This window comes from Cygnus olor, chromosome 2 (genome assembly GCF_009769625.2).
Source record: "Cygnus olor isolate bCygOlo1 chromosome 2, bCygOlo1.pri.v2, whole genome shotgun sequence".
NCBI lineage: Eukaryota > Metazoa > Chordata > Aves > Anseriformes > Anatidae > Cygnus > Cygnus olor.
Window position 1 is genome coordinate 73547808 of NC_049170.1, and position 19322 is coordinate 73567129.

At 34.0% G+C, this 19322-nt stretch overlaps 1 protein-coding gene across 10 annotated transcripts in view; it reads right to left on the bottom strand.

The window, feature by feature from the left end:
* The window catches only part of CDH18 (cadherin 18), a 548781-nt gene that overhangs the window by 53426 nt on the left and 476033 nt on the right, over positions 1 to 19322 (bottom strand). For all 10 annotated transcript variants that reach the window (XM_040548564.1, XM_040548563.1, XM_040548562.1 and 7 more), the window contains 2 exons: positions 17100 to 17267; positions 5655 to 5842 (listed from right to left, as the gene is read on the bottom strand). In XM_040548564.1, coding sequence (XP_040404498.1) covers positions 5655 to 5842; positions 17100 to 17267 — 356 coding nt within the window. The remainder of the gene's footprint in view (positions 1 to 5654; positions 5843 to 17099; positions 17268 to 19322) is intronic.

Genomic DNA, 19322 nt, shown 5'->3' on the forward strand with positions numbered 1-19322 from the left:
TTTGGGTTGCTTTCTTATGTGTCATTAAAAAAAAAAAATTACACCTTTCATAGACAGTGTATTAAGACTTTTTTGTGAGAAGTTATTTTTTCCATATACTGTATTAGCACTTCTTGCGGAAATGGCTATAAAAAATACCAGTTCCATTAGACAAATTAAACATCTTAAAACTGATCTGAAAACTAATAATCAGTGACAAAAGCTGTATTAAATGATGTGTTGTCAAACCATTTATAGCCTGATAGACTGAAAGACTAGCTTTTTTTTTTTTTTTTTTTTTTTTTTTCTCCCAGAGAATGATAAACGTATAAATGAAGAACTATCTGTCTTCAGAATTCTTCTGCAATCTCAGGATGTACACTTTACATGTAGAGCCAGTCCCTCAGTCCAGAATTGTACTATACTGATGGTAGGGACTGACTGCAGCGATGAGGACAAGGCCAACAGGACAAAAGCCTGACAGAGTAGGTTTTTCATAAAACAAAGCTAAATTTGTAAATTTGGACCACAGCTGTTTAAACACAGAAGGAGAATCCCTGTTTTTTTTTGTTTGTTTGTTTGTTTGTTTGTTTGTTTTTCAATGTCTGACTGCACTTGCATAAAGTTCAGAAAATTTCTGGGAAGCAATTAGACTTGAGAGGATACAAAACCAGCTGACTGATCTTTCATCAGTTTCACAAAAATATGCCATTCCAGGAAGTGATAGAATAGATTTCAAATTTTCACATTGCTACACTTTAAATGCACCATTTTGAGGAAAAGCACTCATACGTGATAATAAACACCTCAATAAAAATTTCTGGGTTACAAATTTCTGGCTTCAGCCAATTTATAAAGGATACACAGGTTAATATTTATTACTATGCTAGCAGAGCAGGTATTTTTTACAGATATATACTACCAGTAAGTTTCCAACAGTCTCAGAACACAGGCATAACACTAAAAGAATTTTCAAACCCATGCAATACCTATTTTAAAAATGAAATTACTGTGATATGATCTCAAAATGATATTATATGAAATAAATCTATCTTCTTCTCTGCCAGCTCCCACAACATGCATTTCTCCATGCCACAGAAGATCATGATCCACCACTGGAATCCCCACAGGAAGAAATTCTGGTATGACAGAATTCCATTAAAATCAACATTGTTCTGTGTGGACCTAACTGCCTGACTAAACAGAACAGACAGGTGTTCAAGCCTTGAACCAAGGCTAAACTTGTATTTCCTATCACTCCAAAGAGTGGAAAAGTAGTATTTAAGGCAAGAAATATGAAGAACTCAATGTGTGATTTGTCAATGTCAGTGCATATTTTGTAGATAAAATGTACAGTAAATTTGACAGATGATGTATAAGCAATACAGTTGGTCAGGATTTATATATGCTATATATTTCTTTAATTTCTCCTTTGTGTAATGAAGGAAAACTAATTAATTCTCTTAACACTAATAGCATGAGACACTTTTGTTTTTTCTCTTTCTCTGTCTTCCTTTCATGAATATATAAATAAAAAATATTAAAGGCATGGAAATTTACTATTGCCTGAAAAATTTATTACTGTGAAAATCCAAGCTAAAAATACTACTCCTATTAAATCAATTCATACAGCAATATGCTTAGTAAATACAGTTCTATATATTCTATACAGTTCTATATTCTATGTAATTCTGTAACTCTAAGTTAAGATGTCATTCATTTATTTATGTAGTATTTCTGCTATGAACAGGGCAAATATTTAATAGCAATTTACACTGATCTGCAGCATACATATTCTAAGATTAAACAAGTTTAAAATAGGATGGGAAATTTTAAATATGATGACTTTTTGGAAAATGAACTTAAATTTATACTGATGATGATTGGATTGGATTGTGTAGGAAGATTAATTTCTCGGAAAACACATGAAGCATAATACAGACAAAGTGTTTTCAGTTGTGTAGTTACTCAACTGGACAAGACCAATATATAAATATATGTTTGTCTACAAATAAAAGAATAATCCATTCAGATAATCAGAAAAAAAAAAAATTCACAGAGCCTAAGGTTTTAAAACCATAGCCAGAGCAGTTTATCTCAGTTTTCTTTCTTTTTCTTCCCATAACCTCTCCAAACTAAAGAAGCAGATACTAGGACATAGAAGAAAAAGAGCTTACTCTCCTGCACAGTGATACCCAGAGGTTAAAACAAAAACAAAAACAAAACACCACTATTTTCAGATATTTTGGAGAGAAGCTACACATACTGTGCTACATATTATTATTACTGGGGATCATAGTTAGTATTATTTTTTATTTTGCTTCTCTCCTGAGGATAAGCAAGAAAATTTTCAAGCAAAGCAAGCCAGATGTGATATTCCACATATTAGAATAACTGTAATTTGGTAAGAGTTTTGACATAAAAATGATAATGCAAAATAATTTGCATTTAGAAAGGAATTATTTCAACCACTCCATCAGATTCACAAAAGGACTGATTTATCTCCAAATAACCAAAGTGAAAGATGTGGCTGTGTCCTTTCTGAATCCTTGCTCTCTCCAGAAGAAATAAATACTCAAATATGACTTGTAAAGACATTCACACATGTAAAACCTCCTCCATTTAACTCACAAAGGCCTTGAGTTTCAGTCACCTATCTCTTATATGTATAGCTATACTCTTATAGCACCACTCTGAATTATATAGAGGCACCACTCTTATCGAGAAATCTAAATAATAATTTCTGCATTTACTTAAAATTGTAACAAAACTGAAGATCATTAACTCTTTCTTGGAAAGAAAACAGAACATTTAGATTTCAGATGGGCCTAGACAGAATTTTTGTTCATGTTTCTTATTTTCCCAGAGAACAGTAGCTTTCCATGACTACTACCTGCATATCTTCTGTATGTATTTTCATGCACAACTGAAAATACTAAATGTAGCTTGAGTGAACTAACTGGACTATAGGACTAACTGGATAGAACTGTTGTTCATTATACTGCAATTTGTGTTTATAATATCAGACTCCAAAGAGGAATAGGAGAATTTCATGAGAAGTGAATAGCTGTTACCTGAACATTTCCAGTCTCATTATACAAAATGGAAGAGACACAGATTGTTCAGACTATTTTTCCTAGGAACTGAAATATATTTGCTGAGTTGACGTCAGTAAAGTTCTAGCATACTTCCCTGGAAGTCACAGCATGGGATAACATGCTGACCAGTCATTCTCTGAAGGATCCAGGGAAGTTATGGCTTTCACTGTGGTATTTTTTTCTGTTTTCCTCTAGTCTCCCAATCAAACAAGGAACTGAATTAGGCAAAGGGGAAATCCTGCATGGTAGTTTGCAATCTACCCTATGTAGAAGGATCTTTATGAATGACAGGGTCGCTTCAAAGGGCTTGTGAGAAGAAAGATAGTGAAAGTACAGGGAGTTTGCAGTCAGCTCACATTGAAAATAGAAATATACCTTCAATTTGTAGACTTTGAAGGTACATTAATCAGCCTAGCATGGAGGCATTAAGAAGTTTGATTTTTGCATCAGAACCTCAAAAAGAGAAGTTTTAAAAAGGCTTCAGATAATCTTCAGAAAGACTTCAGATATTCAGACACAATAATAAGTTATTTCTGACTTTTCTGATGTGCCTACCATGCATTCTTCCAAAGAAGTAATAGAAAGAGAACAAACCATTCTGTTCTACTGTTACTGAAGGTGTTGGCATTTGATGTATGAAACAAAACCAATTCTGTTCTTAGTGTAGATTATTTGTTTTTGGGTAGGCTATTAAACTCATTCAATTTCAAAAAACAATCTAAATGAAAAGCAATTGCAGCACACTGTGTAAATAATAGTTATTAAACTGTGTACAAATCTGTGTAAAAATAATTTAAAAATGAGATCACCTTTCTGTGCTGTACTGTACAAGGGGATAGTATAATTTCTGTGAGTTAAGAAAGGAGGTATTCCACACCAGTTTATGTATTTTTAAGTGCTGCATTTCTGTTAATCTGAAATATCACATTAGCTAAGAAAAAAATTACCCCTTCTTGTCTTGATGGGAAAGTGACTCAAATGACTGTTGTGTGCATGTATAATAACAGGCAACATATGCTTTTGTCATATTCTAAAACACAGTGAAAATTTCTCTCGAGCCATTTTGTCTGCCAAGAACACTAATAAATGTGATTTTACACATTTGATGTATGGACTTCTTTGTTTTGTTGACAATTCTTCCTTTCCTCTTCATGTTCTTAATATAAGTGTACATTGTATTTAATGAACTATAGTCATGGTGAACTTTTAAACGCAGAATAATGTTCATTTTGAGGAAACAATAAGAGATTATGGCATCACCTCCATCAAGGCCACCAGGAAGTAACTTCACTGGCAGAGAAAAGACAGAGTTTATTTTAACATGGTTGAAAGAGGTGGGGATAGTAACCCACCTTTATAAAATACACAGAATTAAAGTTTTTTACGATACTGGGGAGATAGGAACCACTTTTTAAATCATTATAAATTATGAAAATCACATTTCCTTCATTTACAAAATCTGTTTTAAAATTTTAAATAAAGCTTTACATACATACATATTTATTCAGATAAAAAAAATAATAACATTATTATGTTTTTGTTTGCATTCTCTTGTCTCACATTCTCTCTTTCAGCAGTTCTGGTTTTCATTCCTCCTAGTTTCAGTCAGGCCCAGGATACATATTAACTAAACATGAATGTAAATTCACTTACATTTTTTAGAGCACCCAGATATGACTGATGCCTAAAAACTCAGTAACAACAAAGCCATGTGGGAATCACTAATTGATGTTTGTTAGTCCATGTAAAAACAGATCAAGAAAGGATTTCTCCTTCTGTTGGAAAGGTTTTGAAAAAAAAATATTGCTTAAATATAATAACCCAACTCTCTGGGTTATTATAAAAGTAAATTTTAATCTATCCATAGAATATTAGCATAAGTGGACAGATATTTCAGGAAACATTTGCTATGAACTCATTTCAGAAGACTTAATATAGAGATGAAATTGTCTGTGGAATTAGATTTGTGTATGGAATTCAGTTAAGAATGAACTTAAATGGCAAGAACACTTTATAATTAGTAGTTTAAATAGACTGGGATAAACGTAGGGAATTCATATAAATGGTAACTGTGGTAACTGTGTAATGGCTCGAATGAGTTAAGTTTTGAGTCTTTGTAAGTTAGTGTTCATATTATACAGTGCATGATACTTGACCCTGTAGATGACAGCTGGCAAGAAATTCAAGGAATAAAAGTCTATGAAAACTTAACTATACAGTCATTCTCACAGATAAACTTTCTACTTTCTAAACTTTCTGTTGTTCATTCAGGAACAACAGTATAACTTTCAGCCAAATTTCAGTTCTTTCAAAGAAATTGAATGAGTAAAACATCAGAAAAAGAAAAGAAAAAAAAATAAACAATTCAGTAAGGTTTAGTTCATTATAAATATTAGATATGACCATTGAAAAAAGCACAAAAGATATGTTTCTGCCTTCTTTGCAAAGTTTTAAAGCTTCTCAGGAACCAGTGTGTGGAGAAACTTCAATAGGTTTACAAAGTAAAACAAATATGACAGCATTCATCATAACATTTTTAATGATCTACATTGGCAACTTTCAATGTCTATTGCTTACCTTCTTCAGAGAAAGAATTCCTTCCCGTGTTTCTTTGTCAGTGGATATGGAGAACACTCCAGCACCATCACCATTTATAATTGTGTACTTCATGTCTGCATTTGAGCCAGTGTCTGCATCATTTGCTTTAATTTTGCCAACTGCTGATCCAACTTGAGCTGATTCAGGAACATAGAGTTGATAATGTTCTGAGGGGGAAGGGGAGAAAAAAAACAAACGAAAAAAACAGCTTGGACATTTTCTAGCCAAACTAAATTACAGAACCGTTATGTGCTTAACACGTCTATGAAAACGGGACATTACCTATGGAAAGCTGACAAATAATCATACCTATGAACGTATTTAGACTCCCAAGAGAATACAAAAGGAAACTGCATCTTCCATGAGATGCCTTCATTCAAAATCCAAATTACCTAATGCAGGACTTAGGTTTTCACAACCCTTTTTGCTGCTCATCACATAACACAGAAATTAACTCTGGAGTTTACTTCACACCAGTATTTAAGGAAGTTTACCTTCTCTACAAGCAAAATATATTTATCTTCAGCAACTTATCATCAAAGGATTAGGCAAACAAATACTTCTGAACTGGAAAATCTCTGCATGTTATACTCCTTTTTTTTTTTTTCTGAAATCTGGTCAGTTGATTTTACAACATTGGATCAACACACATTTTCTTCTAAAAAAAAAAAAGAGTAATTAATCCTTAATATTTTGCCATTATTGCTTTTGTTGTTGTTGTTGTTGTTGCAGCAACCCCCTTTACATGCATATTTTCCTTGGTATCCATTGTAAAGGACAATGAACATAATGTGTACATAAATGAACTACAGAACTGTGACCACAAAAGGTGTGAACTCCTTTCAGTGGTTTTTTTTAACCTGTTAGATTAATCAATAGAAAATGATTTTTTTTTAAAATAATGTTCTTAACTATCAGTTTCCTTTTTGATTAAATCTCCTAACTGGTACAACACGTCCTGGGGGATAGGAAGGTGCTACAAAGAGAAAAGAGTAGCAAACAAACATAATGTGATTATTTAAAATTCCATCTGAAACTAGGCCAGTAAGAGAGCTCAAAGACATTTTCTCCAGTAATTTTGGTGTAGAAACCTACCAGCACCATAGATGGTGTGCACATACCAAAAAAACTCCAAACATCCCTCATTCAAGACCCTCCCAAGAATCTGCATCACATCACAGTTTATATCACAGGCCAACCTCCAACACAGAAACAAAGAGCAAAAACACAACATCAATTGCTATATATATCTTCTGAAACTATAGTTTCTTCTATCTTGTTCTGAAAGCATTCTGTAATAGTGAGTGCAATAGTGAAACACTGAAGTGCAGGAGAGTGGATCAGAATACGCTCCATATAAAAGATAACATGTTGTTACAGGTTGCTGGGTTTAAACCAGCTGGCATGACAGCAGACGCACGCTTGATAAGCATACAGAAAGAGAAAGGCAAGATTTAAAAGGAATTCAGAGACTGAACATGTTACGGCAGAAAAAAAAAATATTTATATATATATATTTGACAAGTGAATTGAAGAAACCTATGAATCTACATAAGCTGCAATTGCAGAGGGAATGCATGGTATCAATAAAATAAAACTAACTTCAGATACCTGATACAAAACTGACAATTTTACTAATAATTTGTTTAATTCCTTGTTCAATGGTTCCTAAACCTATTTAAGGTCTTCCATTGTTTTTGTGATACTAGTCTATAATACAAATAAATAAACAGTAGTGTGAGGAGGATAGATGAATGCACTAAACATTGTTTGTCCAAAAGGAAAAAAAGTCCACCTGTACTCGGCTCTGGTGAGGCAGCACCTCGAGGACTGTGTTCAGTTTTGGGCCCCTCCCTACAAGAAGGACATGGAGGTGCTCGAGTGAGTCCAGAGAAAGGCAATGAAGCTCGTGAGGGGTCTGGAGAACAAGTCTTATGAGGAGTGGCTGAGGGAGCTGGGATTGTTCAGCCTGGAGAAGAGGAGGCTCAGGGGCAACCTTATCGCACTCTATAGGTACCTTAAAGGAGGCTGTAGCGAGGTGGGGGTTGGTCTATTCTCCCACTTGCCTGGTGACAGGATGAGGGGGAATGGGCTAAAGTTGCGCCAGGGGAGGTTTAGTTTGGATAGTAGGAAGAACTTCTTTACTGAAAGGGTTGTTAGGCATTGGAATGGGCTGCCCAGGGAAGTGGTTGATTCACCATCCCTGGAGGTCTTTAAAAGACATTTAGATTTAGAGCTTAGTGATATGGTTTAGTGGAGGACTTGTTAGTGTTAGGTCAGAGGTTGGAGTAGGTGATCTTGGAGGTCTCTTCCAACCTAGATGACTCTGTAATTCTGTGATTCTGTGAAAGAGAGTTTTGCTTGGAAAAGAAAAAACGAGTTACCATGTAGCAGGTAGGAAATGTCAAGGTAAACAAGAAATGTCCAGCAGAACAAGATAAAAAGTAAAATTTACCATGCAAAAAAGAAAATGCCAAGTCTGATATAATAGGAAAATTGCTTAGTAGCTGATTCAATTAAACTGCATAGTTAGAACTTTGGTATGTATCTAAAAGCTGTCTTTACTGATTTTGAAATAAATGCACTGCCTTGAATTCTGCTGCAATGCTTCATGCTTACAAATGATATCAACTGACACTTTCACACTGATGGTTGCTTCATTTCATACATAAAATTATAATGGTGGGATGAGATTAATTTTGGAATTTACTTATTGTTAAAATAAATGTGAAATGTGGTCTTTTGACACTTTAGCTCTGACTAATGCATTTCAAAAAGGAAAAGAGTGAGGCCAAAACGATTATGTTATGTAGAGGTCATAAGGAATATGTTACATAATCAAACTCCTTTACAAATGGGAAGCGCTATAACCCATATGATAGGGTGAACTAATTAGAGACTTCCAAATAGTCAAGCTACCTCAAATATATCCTCATGACACTACACTTTGCTTCATAATCACACCCCAAGTGTTAGCCATCTGTTTCAGAAAACCATGTTACTGATATCAAATTCAAACACTCTGAAATGCTAAACCTTCAAGCAAAATAAATATTTAGAATCACTCATTAGTTACCTGTCAGTATTTGAAGAACTGAAATGTTTCAATAAATAAACAATAATAATAATGGATGGGATTAAAAGCAAACTTGAAAACTAAAACTGCCAGATCACGAGGTCAGAAATGTCTTTAAACAAGAATTTAACCACTGCTTCACACGGACAGCCTGAAGATATCTCATATTGAAATGAGCCACTTGACAATTACAAGCAATACTATCTAAAAACAACAAAGAAGAAGATAAAATTCAGCAACATGAAGGTTAGATAAAATATATTATAGATATTACACTAGATGTAGAGATTGGAATTATTCTTTCCAAACACTAAATAGTTGTAAACTTTATTTCTGGAAAGTAGAAGAACCAACTAAAGGTTCAAATTAACATATCCTTGGTCATTAACAAACTATTTAATAGGGCATTAAAAACAAAAGGATTGTGGGATAGGTATACTACGAATTCATGGTTCTTTATCATAAGCTATGACCCTGTCTCACCCCTTAAAAGCTGTTGGGGATTTAGAAGTGCTAAGGATCCGGTACCACTCTGTACCAAAACTGTTTCATAAAATGAACAGACTGTTCCCACACTCTCAGCATCACAGTCTTCCAGCAGCTGTTGTAAAGCAGGACTTTCAAAGTCTTGGAAGTGCTCTATATTGTCTTAGAGGGGCTCCTCAGTGGCTTATGGATTAAGATTCTGTAGCGATTGATTCGATTCTCAGTTTCTATATAAGCATTCACTTGGATGCATTCACTTGGCTCATGAAATGAGTAAATTAATACTCTTTTCCAGTTAATGTACTGTACAGGTTAGTAATACCACTTCACAAGGCTTTAATATATGCTAACAGAAACATTGTTTAAATTCATGTAAGTGATCTTCATCTTTCTTTCAATAAACTATGTGGCTTATCTGTCATTATAGTACAGAAACAACTTCTTGATTTGTAGAACGATTTACTTCCCATTTCAGTTAGCCTACAGGCAACCTATAATGCTGTTTTACTCTCAGAAAAGCAATTTCTCTGTCTGAATCTCTCCAAAAATGAAGTATGACGGTATATAAAGCAACTCAACAAGCATGTTATTCACTGTATTTCTTAATATATTTTGTTGATAAATTTGAATTACTTTTCTAGGTTATAATGTTCTCTGGAACAGTAAGAATTACCTTACAAAGGAAACGAGGACTGGCGTAATACTGAATTAATAGAGAAATAAGTAAATATCTGACCTACTTGTTAGGTTTGTTGCTCTGTTGGTGGTGGTGGAGTTTTGTTTGTTTGTTTGTTTGTTTTGTTTTGTTTTGTTTTGTTTTTCCCTGTCATTAGTAGAGCCTGGATTCTACTCCCATAGCTTCATAAAGGGCATGAAAAGAAAGGTAGCTCTGAAGAACATCCCTTAAAATGGCATGGTCCTACTCCAATTTCTCTACCCAGTAAACAACAACCTCCCAGCCCTTCAAACCATTACTGCCTCATTCAGAAACCTTATGGGATAAAAAAAAAATAATATCAGAATATTTCAAAATTATTTTGTTTGATTGTGGTGTATGACACATATAATGAATAATCTACCTTGTACATAAAAATCCTCTAGACAATACCCAATAAAGTGAAATAAAAAATACAGCTAGATTCCATATCCTACCCTTAGAAGTGAAGTTGATGCACATAGTTGGCATTAAAGCTCACTACACAGAACACATATTTTCCACAAATATTTAGCCAGACTTTGATGTAAACATATTTTACATCTCCCAGCTTCTCTTTATGTTTGAATTCCATTAAAAAAAAAAAAAAAAGTGTGATTAAATTTAATTTTCATGAGTTCTTGTTGAGGGAAAGTTTTTAAATCCCGTTCTTATATACTCATGAAAAGTATTATGCTTACTTCCTTTAAAATTTACAGTAAAAATCTGATTATGTGAATCACACTTATCCTGCTCAAGAAAGAATATCATGACACTCATTCTGTGATCAAATGCCATTTTACAACTTAACATCAGATTTCCGTGACAAATGAAACAATTTGTTAGCTTTAACTTCAAATGTTGTGAAAATATGTGAACATATTAATCTTCTCACAAATAAACAAAAGAAGGCAATGATGAAAATCACTTTACACAATATTTGTCCAGTCTATGAAAGCAACAAATCTGATGCATATAATTTATTTCTTAACTCTTAACTCTCTTAGGTACTTAATGAACATTAAGTAACGTTAAATTAATTAAATAATTAAATAAATAAATAAGTGGTTGATTAAATTAAATAATGTATTCATCTCAAATATCCATCTCTTTAAGGACACCATAGATTGGTATTTAGTTTTAGTAGGTTAGAAAGATAAAACATAAGAGAAATTTTAGAAAATCGCTCATCACTGAGGTTTGTCCCTTTAAACTGTTTGGGTCCCAGGACATTTTTGGTGCTAGCTGCCTTTTAAACAGCCTGTTGCCCCTGCATCAGCAGTCTTGTTAGGCTGGTGACTTGAACACTTCTGGGAAATCAAAAAGTACCATACTTCTCTTACGTTTAAGACTAAAAGCTGTTGTCTTTTGGCCCAATACATTGAAGTCACACACCTGCAACAGGTAATACAAGCCTACAAGCTTGTTGAAAAATACAAGCATTTTTCCCCTTTACAAGGTCTACCAGCTGCCAGTCAGAAATTAATGTTCTGGAAATGGAAGCTTCCTAGTTCTTACCTATCTGCTGCACATTCAGTTGCTGATATTACAGAGCTATTTCTAAACAAAGAACAATTAAGGTCATGGGGCTTGGAGACGAATGTGATGACTCTGCAACAGCAAACATAAGGATACTAACTCCAGCCATACTCACGGTGTCCCTCACTGCTCATTCACTTTTGAACCTGAGCACACAAAAATTGTTTACTGAAATAGTTCTCCAGCTTTTAGAATATGGGAGAAGTAGTATATTCATTAGCACCACAATTACACCATGTGACTATTATGCAAATATACCCAATTTTAATACAAATGTACACTTCCCATGAACTGCATTGCCAGACTTTTGCAGCAACCTGGAACACAATCCTAAGAACATTTTAACATAAGAAAATCTTGCTACCTTTTTTCTTTATGCAAAAAAATAAAAATAAAAATAAAAATAAAAACCTGATTTATGTAGATGTCATCATAATTTCAAAAGTCTATATTGAAATACTGTTTACATCTCATCAGCACTAAAAGCTAGAATTTCTAGGTTACCAGTAATTATTTCTAGTTTTTTTTTTTTTTATATCAAAGTTCACCTGTTATTTAAGATGTCTTAATAATATACTAAAATGTTATAGATTAATCTTTATGTCTAATGTTATCTGAGATTAGCATGTTGGACAAGAATGAATTCAGCTTTGCAGGAAAACTGTCAATATTAACAGAGACATTAACGATGTCCCAATATTAACACAGCAAAAAGGAATTCTCTGTGAATAATCGTTATATTTTCTCATGACAGTCTATTTAAATCTCATTATGATGACTCAATTTACACAACAGAACTAAAAAGAAGCTACATTTGATTTTTAAATACTGTTTCAGACATAAAATAAAATAATATAGGTATTATGCTGCATTTCCCTATCACCTACAAATACCTCCTTTTCCCTGTAATGTAATGATATGCTACTCATTTTATCTTTTAATGAGACATTAATAATGGCCTTTTAGTCAATTGATTATGTACAACAGGCTCATTCTACCTGAGTCAACAATTTACAAAAAGAACTATTTCTGAATCTGACTGTTTAATTGCTAGTAAAGAAGAATAGTCCTCCCTAAACCTTGCAGCTGGAAAAAAAAAAAAAAATAATAATATGATTATTAGCTGAATTTCTTTAGAGAGCTTGGAACATATATATGAAAAAAAAATTGTTGGTAATGTCAAGACTTCAAACCTTCTTGCACAAAACACGTAAACTTTAGAAAAACATATCCTAGATTGTGAACCACCTGGAAACAAACACTCAATATGGTACTCAAAAACCTCATCTGTGGAACATAGGAATGAGAAAAAATGGGAATAAAATAAAATTTCTAGATTAGTAACATCAGTCTTGACGAAAGATAATACAGTATTTTGCATATGCAGGTGGAATACACCTTTTCAAGAACAGAAATATAAGGGTTTTGTGGAAGGACCCATGGGAATGGCATGGACATGTGTCAAGGGAGGTTCAGGCTGGATGTTATGAAAAGGCTCTTCACCAAAGGGTGGTCAGGCACTGGAACAAGCTCCCCAGTGCAGTGATCACAGAATTGAGCCTGACGGCATTCAAAAAGCATTTGTACAATGCTCTCAGACATAGGGTTTGATTTTTGAGTGCTCCTGTGTGTAGCCAGGAGTTGGACTTCATGATCGTTGTGGGTCCCTTCCAACTCAGGATATTCTACGATTCTATGATCACTTTAATTTAATAGTCTTCACTAATTTGTAAGCCCTTTCCAATTTCATGCAGATCTGACAAAAGGCCTCAAAGACATTCTGACCCTATAGGACTGTTAACAATTACTGGTTGGAGACTGCTAAGAGAAAATCAGAGAAAATTCAGCTTCAGTCATCTCATCTGGCAGCATCCAAGTGGTCAATCAGCTGCCAGACGGCTTTGGACCAGTCACCCCGGGATGGGACTGTGTTACTGTGCATGACAGTGGGGAATGAGAGAATGCCAATTGTTAAGTATGGGGATCACAGAAACTGGCTGTACTACATGGGACTACAATGGAGGGTATAGAAAATAACATAGTGGAGTATAAATCTGAAATGAATTTGAGCAGTAGATACGTTTGTATTTAACTAGCCAATGGAGTTATATGAACAAAGCTGGATACTAGATGCTGTGCAGACTTTACTAGCACTTGCTTTTTCATAGTTAACTAGAGTACCTTCATACAACATTCCTACTTAAACATGGTTGTGTACTTCTCATAAAATGACATTGTAAAAAAGTGAGGTCAAACAAATTATTTATATATGTAATTTCATGTTATGCCAATGCACTGCCATGAAACAATCAAGCTTCAACAATCAAGCTTTATAAAAATGTTTAAGCCATTAATTGTATTTATTTAAATTCTGCTTTATCCTAAAGAACTGAGCTAGATGTACCAAACAACAAAATCAATAAATGGGATATCATTTTACTTGTAAAACTCCGCTCTTAACGCAGTAACTATGGATCTCCTACACACTGTCCAGACTGCAATCATTAGCCTTGATGTACAAAACGTGTCAGTGGAAGCACATGTCTAGTGTGATGATCTTGATGCAATCAGAATCTATTCATCTTAAACAAAGCAAAACTTGCAGAATCTACTTATGCCAAACAAGAACATAGAGAATTAATGGAAAAAAAGCATACAGAAAATTCTTATGTAACTCAAGCCTGATAACACTGCGCCATCAGTAGATGGAACATTTTCTATCAGATTACTGAAATAAATTTATGACTATGAAATTAGGGCCTTCAATTATCAGCCAAGTGGATCCATCAGTGGTAAAACTAACAAGATATGACAGATGCTGATTATTGAAAAGCAAAGATCTTCCCATGCAAAGCACTGTTTGTCAGCTTACATTACATGGCTAGTTCATTTCTAACTGGACTCTCTAAAGAAGGGAAACCTGCAGTGATGAAGAAAAAAACCCACAGTATCATACAAGATGCAATAAGTAGTTGATAGGCAAAATGTATTTGAGGTTTCTGGTTATGATCCTACTGAACTCACAACCCTATGCCTACTCCTGAGACATACTATTGTGTTTTGCAAGCAGAATTTTTCAGCTATGCGTCTTATCTCAGTGATTATTGTTATCACGTATTCACCTCTATTTCGGAACTGCAACCATCATACTGATACATTTATGCAGAAATGTTTCATATTCTTCTTCATAGTCTTTTTGGTGTCTTGGAACATGTAGCTCTTCTTTTAGTAATTTATTTGAAAGAAAGTCAGATGTATTTACAGTCAGTACAGAAAAAAATACAGTAAATTCATCTGAGCAGATAGATTTATAACCTCTATTTTTATGTTCTAATTACTTTTTTGAAGTGTTTCTTTACAGGGGACAAACCTGGCATACCTTAGTCCATATGCATCTCCAATGAACACTTATCTACCACAACCAGAAAGATATGACCTTTTAAATATACGCAGCAAAACATATTTCTAAATAAAACAAATAAAACAAGCACCAATCAGATGTGCTTCCCAGATTGTTCTGAAGTAAAGTATTCATACAGTTAACAGTCAGGTTCATAACTCACAAGTATGGCAACGGAGAAAAGGAAACTAACCAAAAGAGAGTCTGCAGTTTAGCTGAGGCTCAGCCTGTCCCAAGGCTTATACACTTGATATATGCAGTTTTGGTTAGTACTTCCCTTGAAGTCAGAATTCTGACTGTGACAAACCTCAGTAAGTCTCATTTAGCATCCCATCTAACAAGGAAATTGAAGAGAAATTGAAGTGAAAAGCATGACATACAAATAAAGGAGAAGAAAAATAAGCAGTGAAATTATTAGTGCAATACTCATGTATTATTGCAATAAGTCACAATGGTAGGATGGGCTGATTTTAGATCCTCTGTGTTTTGATTCAGTATCACTAACATCATAACTACTGTAATTTTGCAAAGGGTTTCAATTACACTTCTTGAAGAGAAGTAAAAAAGTAATGTTACAGTCATAGTTGTGGTACAGTGGTCATATCTAAGGAAAGATAAATCAAATGTTTCCAGGATTAATCTGTTAAAAATGATAATGTAAAAATACTTTTTTTTTTTTTAACCTTGCTTTGTCAAAAAACGAGTTCTCATTAGAAGAGAAATGATGTATTGTAATTTTCAAAGTTATTTTATGCAATTTTTAGAATCTTTTTAAATGTGAAGAAAATAATCTGAACATTTTATATTTCTTCCATTTCTGAGAAAATATTAATACAAATAAGAAATATATGTACTAAAGTACATTTCTAACTGTGAGTTAGTCAGCCTGCCAAAACCTTCCACACATAATAAAAGGACCAGCTCTTGAAACCTGGTACATAGGGATCCATTTGTCCCTGAGTATGCAGGAAACCTAGGACATTATTTGTACTTTAACTGCTTTAGATGTTGTATTTGTTCAAAGATATCCTGTATCTTTTGTCTTTTCAATAGTTATGAAGTATGAAATAGAGTGAGGAATGTAATGATAATTCTGTGGAACATAAAACCAAATACACACTATTTAAGGTTCTGTTTAAAAGGCTTTTCTGTGTGTGTTTGTGAGGCACAAAAAAAATATTCATTTCTACAGTACTTGTAATGAACCTTCTTACTGCTTGACCAGATTTTACATAATGCACGCTGCCAGGAAGTTTTGTTTTTCCCTGGAGCTTCGTGATCTCTACTATTGTTTATAAATCTTCTCATTCAAACAGCTTAATGTATTTCCCAGTGGACATACACATACCTACTAGTCCATTATGTTCTACAAGGGCTCCTGCAATGTCTGAGTCCAGATTACAATATTCTTACTGGCCTTGAACCAATCTGCAGAGAGCAGTTTAGCTATGCAATTTCATTCCAGAAGACTTAAATTGTCGACTGATTTCAGAATTTCTATAGGGCTCCAGCTGTTGTGTCAGATCAATGTGCACACAATAAGCTAGATAAAAATGAACTTCCTATTAGTGGTCCCATTATGATATTCTAACAAGAGTACTCTAGCATGTACTTTTTCATATATGCATGTGAGAACATTCAGTTTGACATCAACATTGATGATTCATTTAACTAGGGTAAAGGCAGACTTCACTGCAGCTCGAAAACAGTGAACACTTTAGGTTTTGATCATCTGTAATGTAAAAAATGATCTTAAAAGTTTGCAAGGGTATAGAAGAAGAAACAGAAGAAAAAAAATGATAGATGTGTATGGAAGCAGCCAAATGCATGACAGATTTAAACTCTGAATGTGTTACCTTTTGTTATTTTGTACTATAGAACAAAATAATTCACTTGTGGGATCAAAATTGTGCAGTTACTGCAATATACACATTCTAAAGGGACTGGAAAATAACCCACACATGACAACGGTATTCCTTTGTCACCCATCTCACTCTTATTCAGTGTTTAATTGAATGAAATGTTCAATGATTTTAGTACTTCGCCTATGCCATACCAGTGCTTCATCTGAAAACATAATAAAACTGAAAAATGCTGGAGAATTCAAACACTTCCTGAGCTGCATTCTCTCCATGATTTTGAATATTAATTGGATTTCACTAATAGCTTCTTACTTCACTGAAAATCAACACGATTCTCAAAACAATTATATGCTGAAATTGTACATACTCTGAGGAAACCTGGGTGGATTGTCGTTGACATCAGTGAGTGTGATATTTACAGTTGTTGACCCTGACAGCCCTCCGACCTGCCCAGCCATATCTTTGGCTTGAATGACAACGGAATAATGCTCTCTGGCTTCCCTGTCCATGTTGTGCAAGGCAGTCCTGATGACTCCTGTGATGGAAAGAAAATAAACAAAAGAAAGATTAGGATTAGCTTGTTCTAGCAAGGGAAAATGCTGGACATAACCATTTGTTTCAGGAAAAGTGGGGAAATGGGAGATTTTCTGGAAACATAGAGCTTTTCTATAATCCAAATAAGATGGGTTTGTTTGATATTCAAGGTTAAAAGTCAATCGTTTGCCTTCTGTGTGGTAACAAATAATAAATAATGGATTACATAACGGTATATGGAGATGCTTGAGAGTGATCCATTGCTTTTTTTTTTTTTTTTTTTTTTAATATAACAATGCCAGATGCTGCTAGCCAGTCAACTTGCCTTGGGATAATAATAATTAAAAAAAAAAAAAAAAAAAAAAAACACCTATATTTTACAACTATAATAGCATATTAATAAATAATGAATCCAACTTATGTAACATTCCTAAATGAAAGGCACATTGCTCAAATGCAGTGTTTTCTCATGTATTATCATTCTTTAAATATGTACTTAATAGAACTATTAATGAGAATTCATACCCCATGGAAGAAGCCACAGATTCATTTATTTTAACAAATGTTCAATTCTAAATAAAACCACTTACCTTTTAAAACTATTCCAAAACTATACCTTCTTATTCAATACATATTAATCACACACACTTGTCTTTGTAAGTGTAACTTATGTAATACTTGTATGTAAAGTAAAAGATAAGTCTTTATTGTTTTTACTATTGTAGACAGAGAAAACTTAAACTGAGTAACCCTAAAATAATATTTTCTTAACATTTAGTCAATGATATATGCACAAGCAAAGATGACAATAAGGGAGCAACAGTCAACCCTGTGGGCTCAGTTTCAATTATGGTACATTTTTCATTCATGATGATGCCTGTAAATGGGCTCCTACTAATATCGTTGATCACAGTCTGACAGAAAGCCCACAGAGTTCAGTAAAGGGAAGTGTCAAGTCCTGCACTGGGGAAAGAATAAGCCTAAGCATCAGTACATGCTGTGGACAGACCAGCCGTAAGGCAGATTTCAAGAAAAGGATCTGGGGGGTCCTCATGGACAAGCTGGTTAGTAATGTGCCCTCGCGACAAACAAAACCAACAGCATCCCAGTCTGCATTATTAAAAATGTTGCCAGAGAGGTGATCCTTCTCTGCTCAGCACTGGTGAGACCATATCTGGAGTGCTAGGTCCAGTTCTGGGCTCCCCATTACGTGAAAGACATTTATATGCTGGAGTGTTTATATCGAAAAACATAAACAAATACATTAAATAATTTTATTAACATTAAATTTTCAAAAATCTACATTTGTAGTGTAACTTGGTTTTGGACTCTTAAATGGAGTGTATGCTATAACAAGTAAGAAAATATACCATAGTATTATCAAATATTGTTTTGGGGTACATTTTAAACATATAATAGCTATTAAAACAAGGCAATTTAACTTGCTCTTCTAGGCAATCAGCAGAACAGCATTATTTCCATGGTCTGTGATTCCCACAGTCTCAGATGATCTCAGAAGTGATTTCCAGAATATTACTTTATTGTATATAAATTTATTTTATTACATTTATTCCATAAAGCCGATTACATGGAATCACAGAATGGCCGAGGTTGGAAGGGACCTCTGAAGATCATCTAGTCCAACCCCTCTGCCGAGCAGGATCACCCAGAGCAGATTGTGCACGATGGAATCCAGGAGGGTTTTGAATAGCTCCAGAGAAGGAAACTCCACAGCCTCTCTGGGCAACCTGTTCCAATGTTCTGTCACCCTAACAGTTAATCATTGTTACATGTGAAATGGAAATTTTCATGTAGCTTATACCATCGTTTCCCTTCTATTCTGAAAATAAATCACATATAAACAAGTAGAACTATCCACAAAGAATAATATTTTAAAGTATCGATGAAGATTCAGAATGATTTTAACACACTTTTGCACCACAAGTACCTATTTATCAGAAGCTTGGATTCTGGACAAGCTAGCTAAAAGTAGTATACCAGTATGTTTTACTTCATCAATGTATTTTTCTTTTATACAGTTAGAAACAGTGTTTCT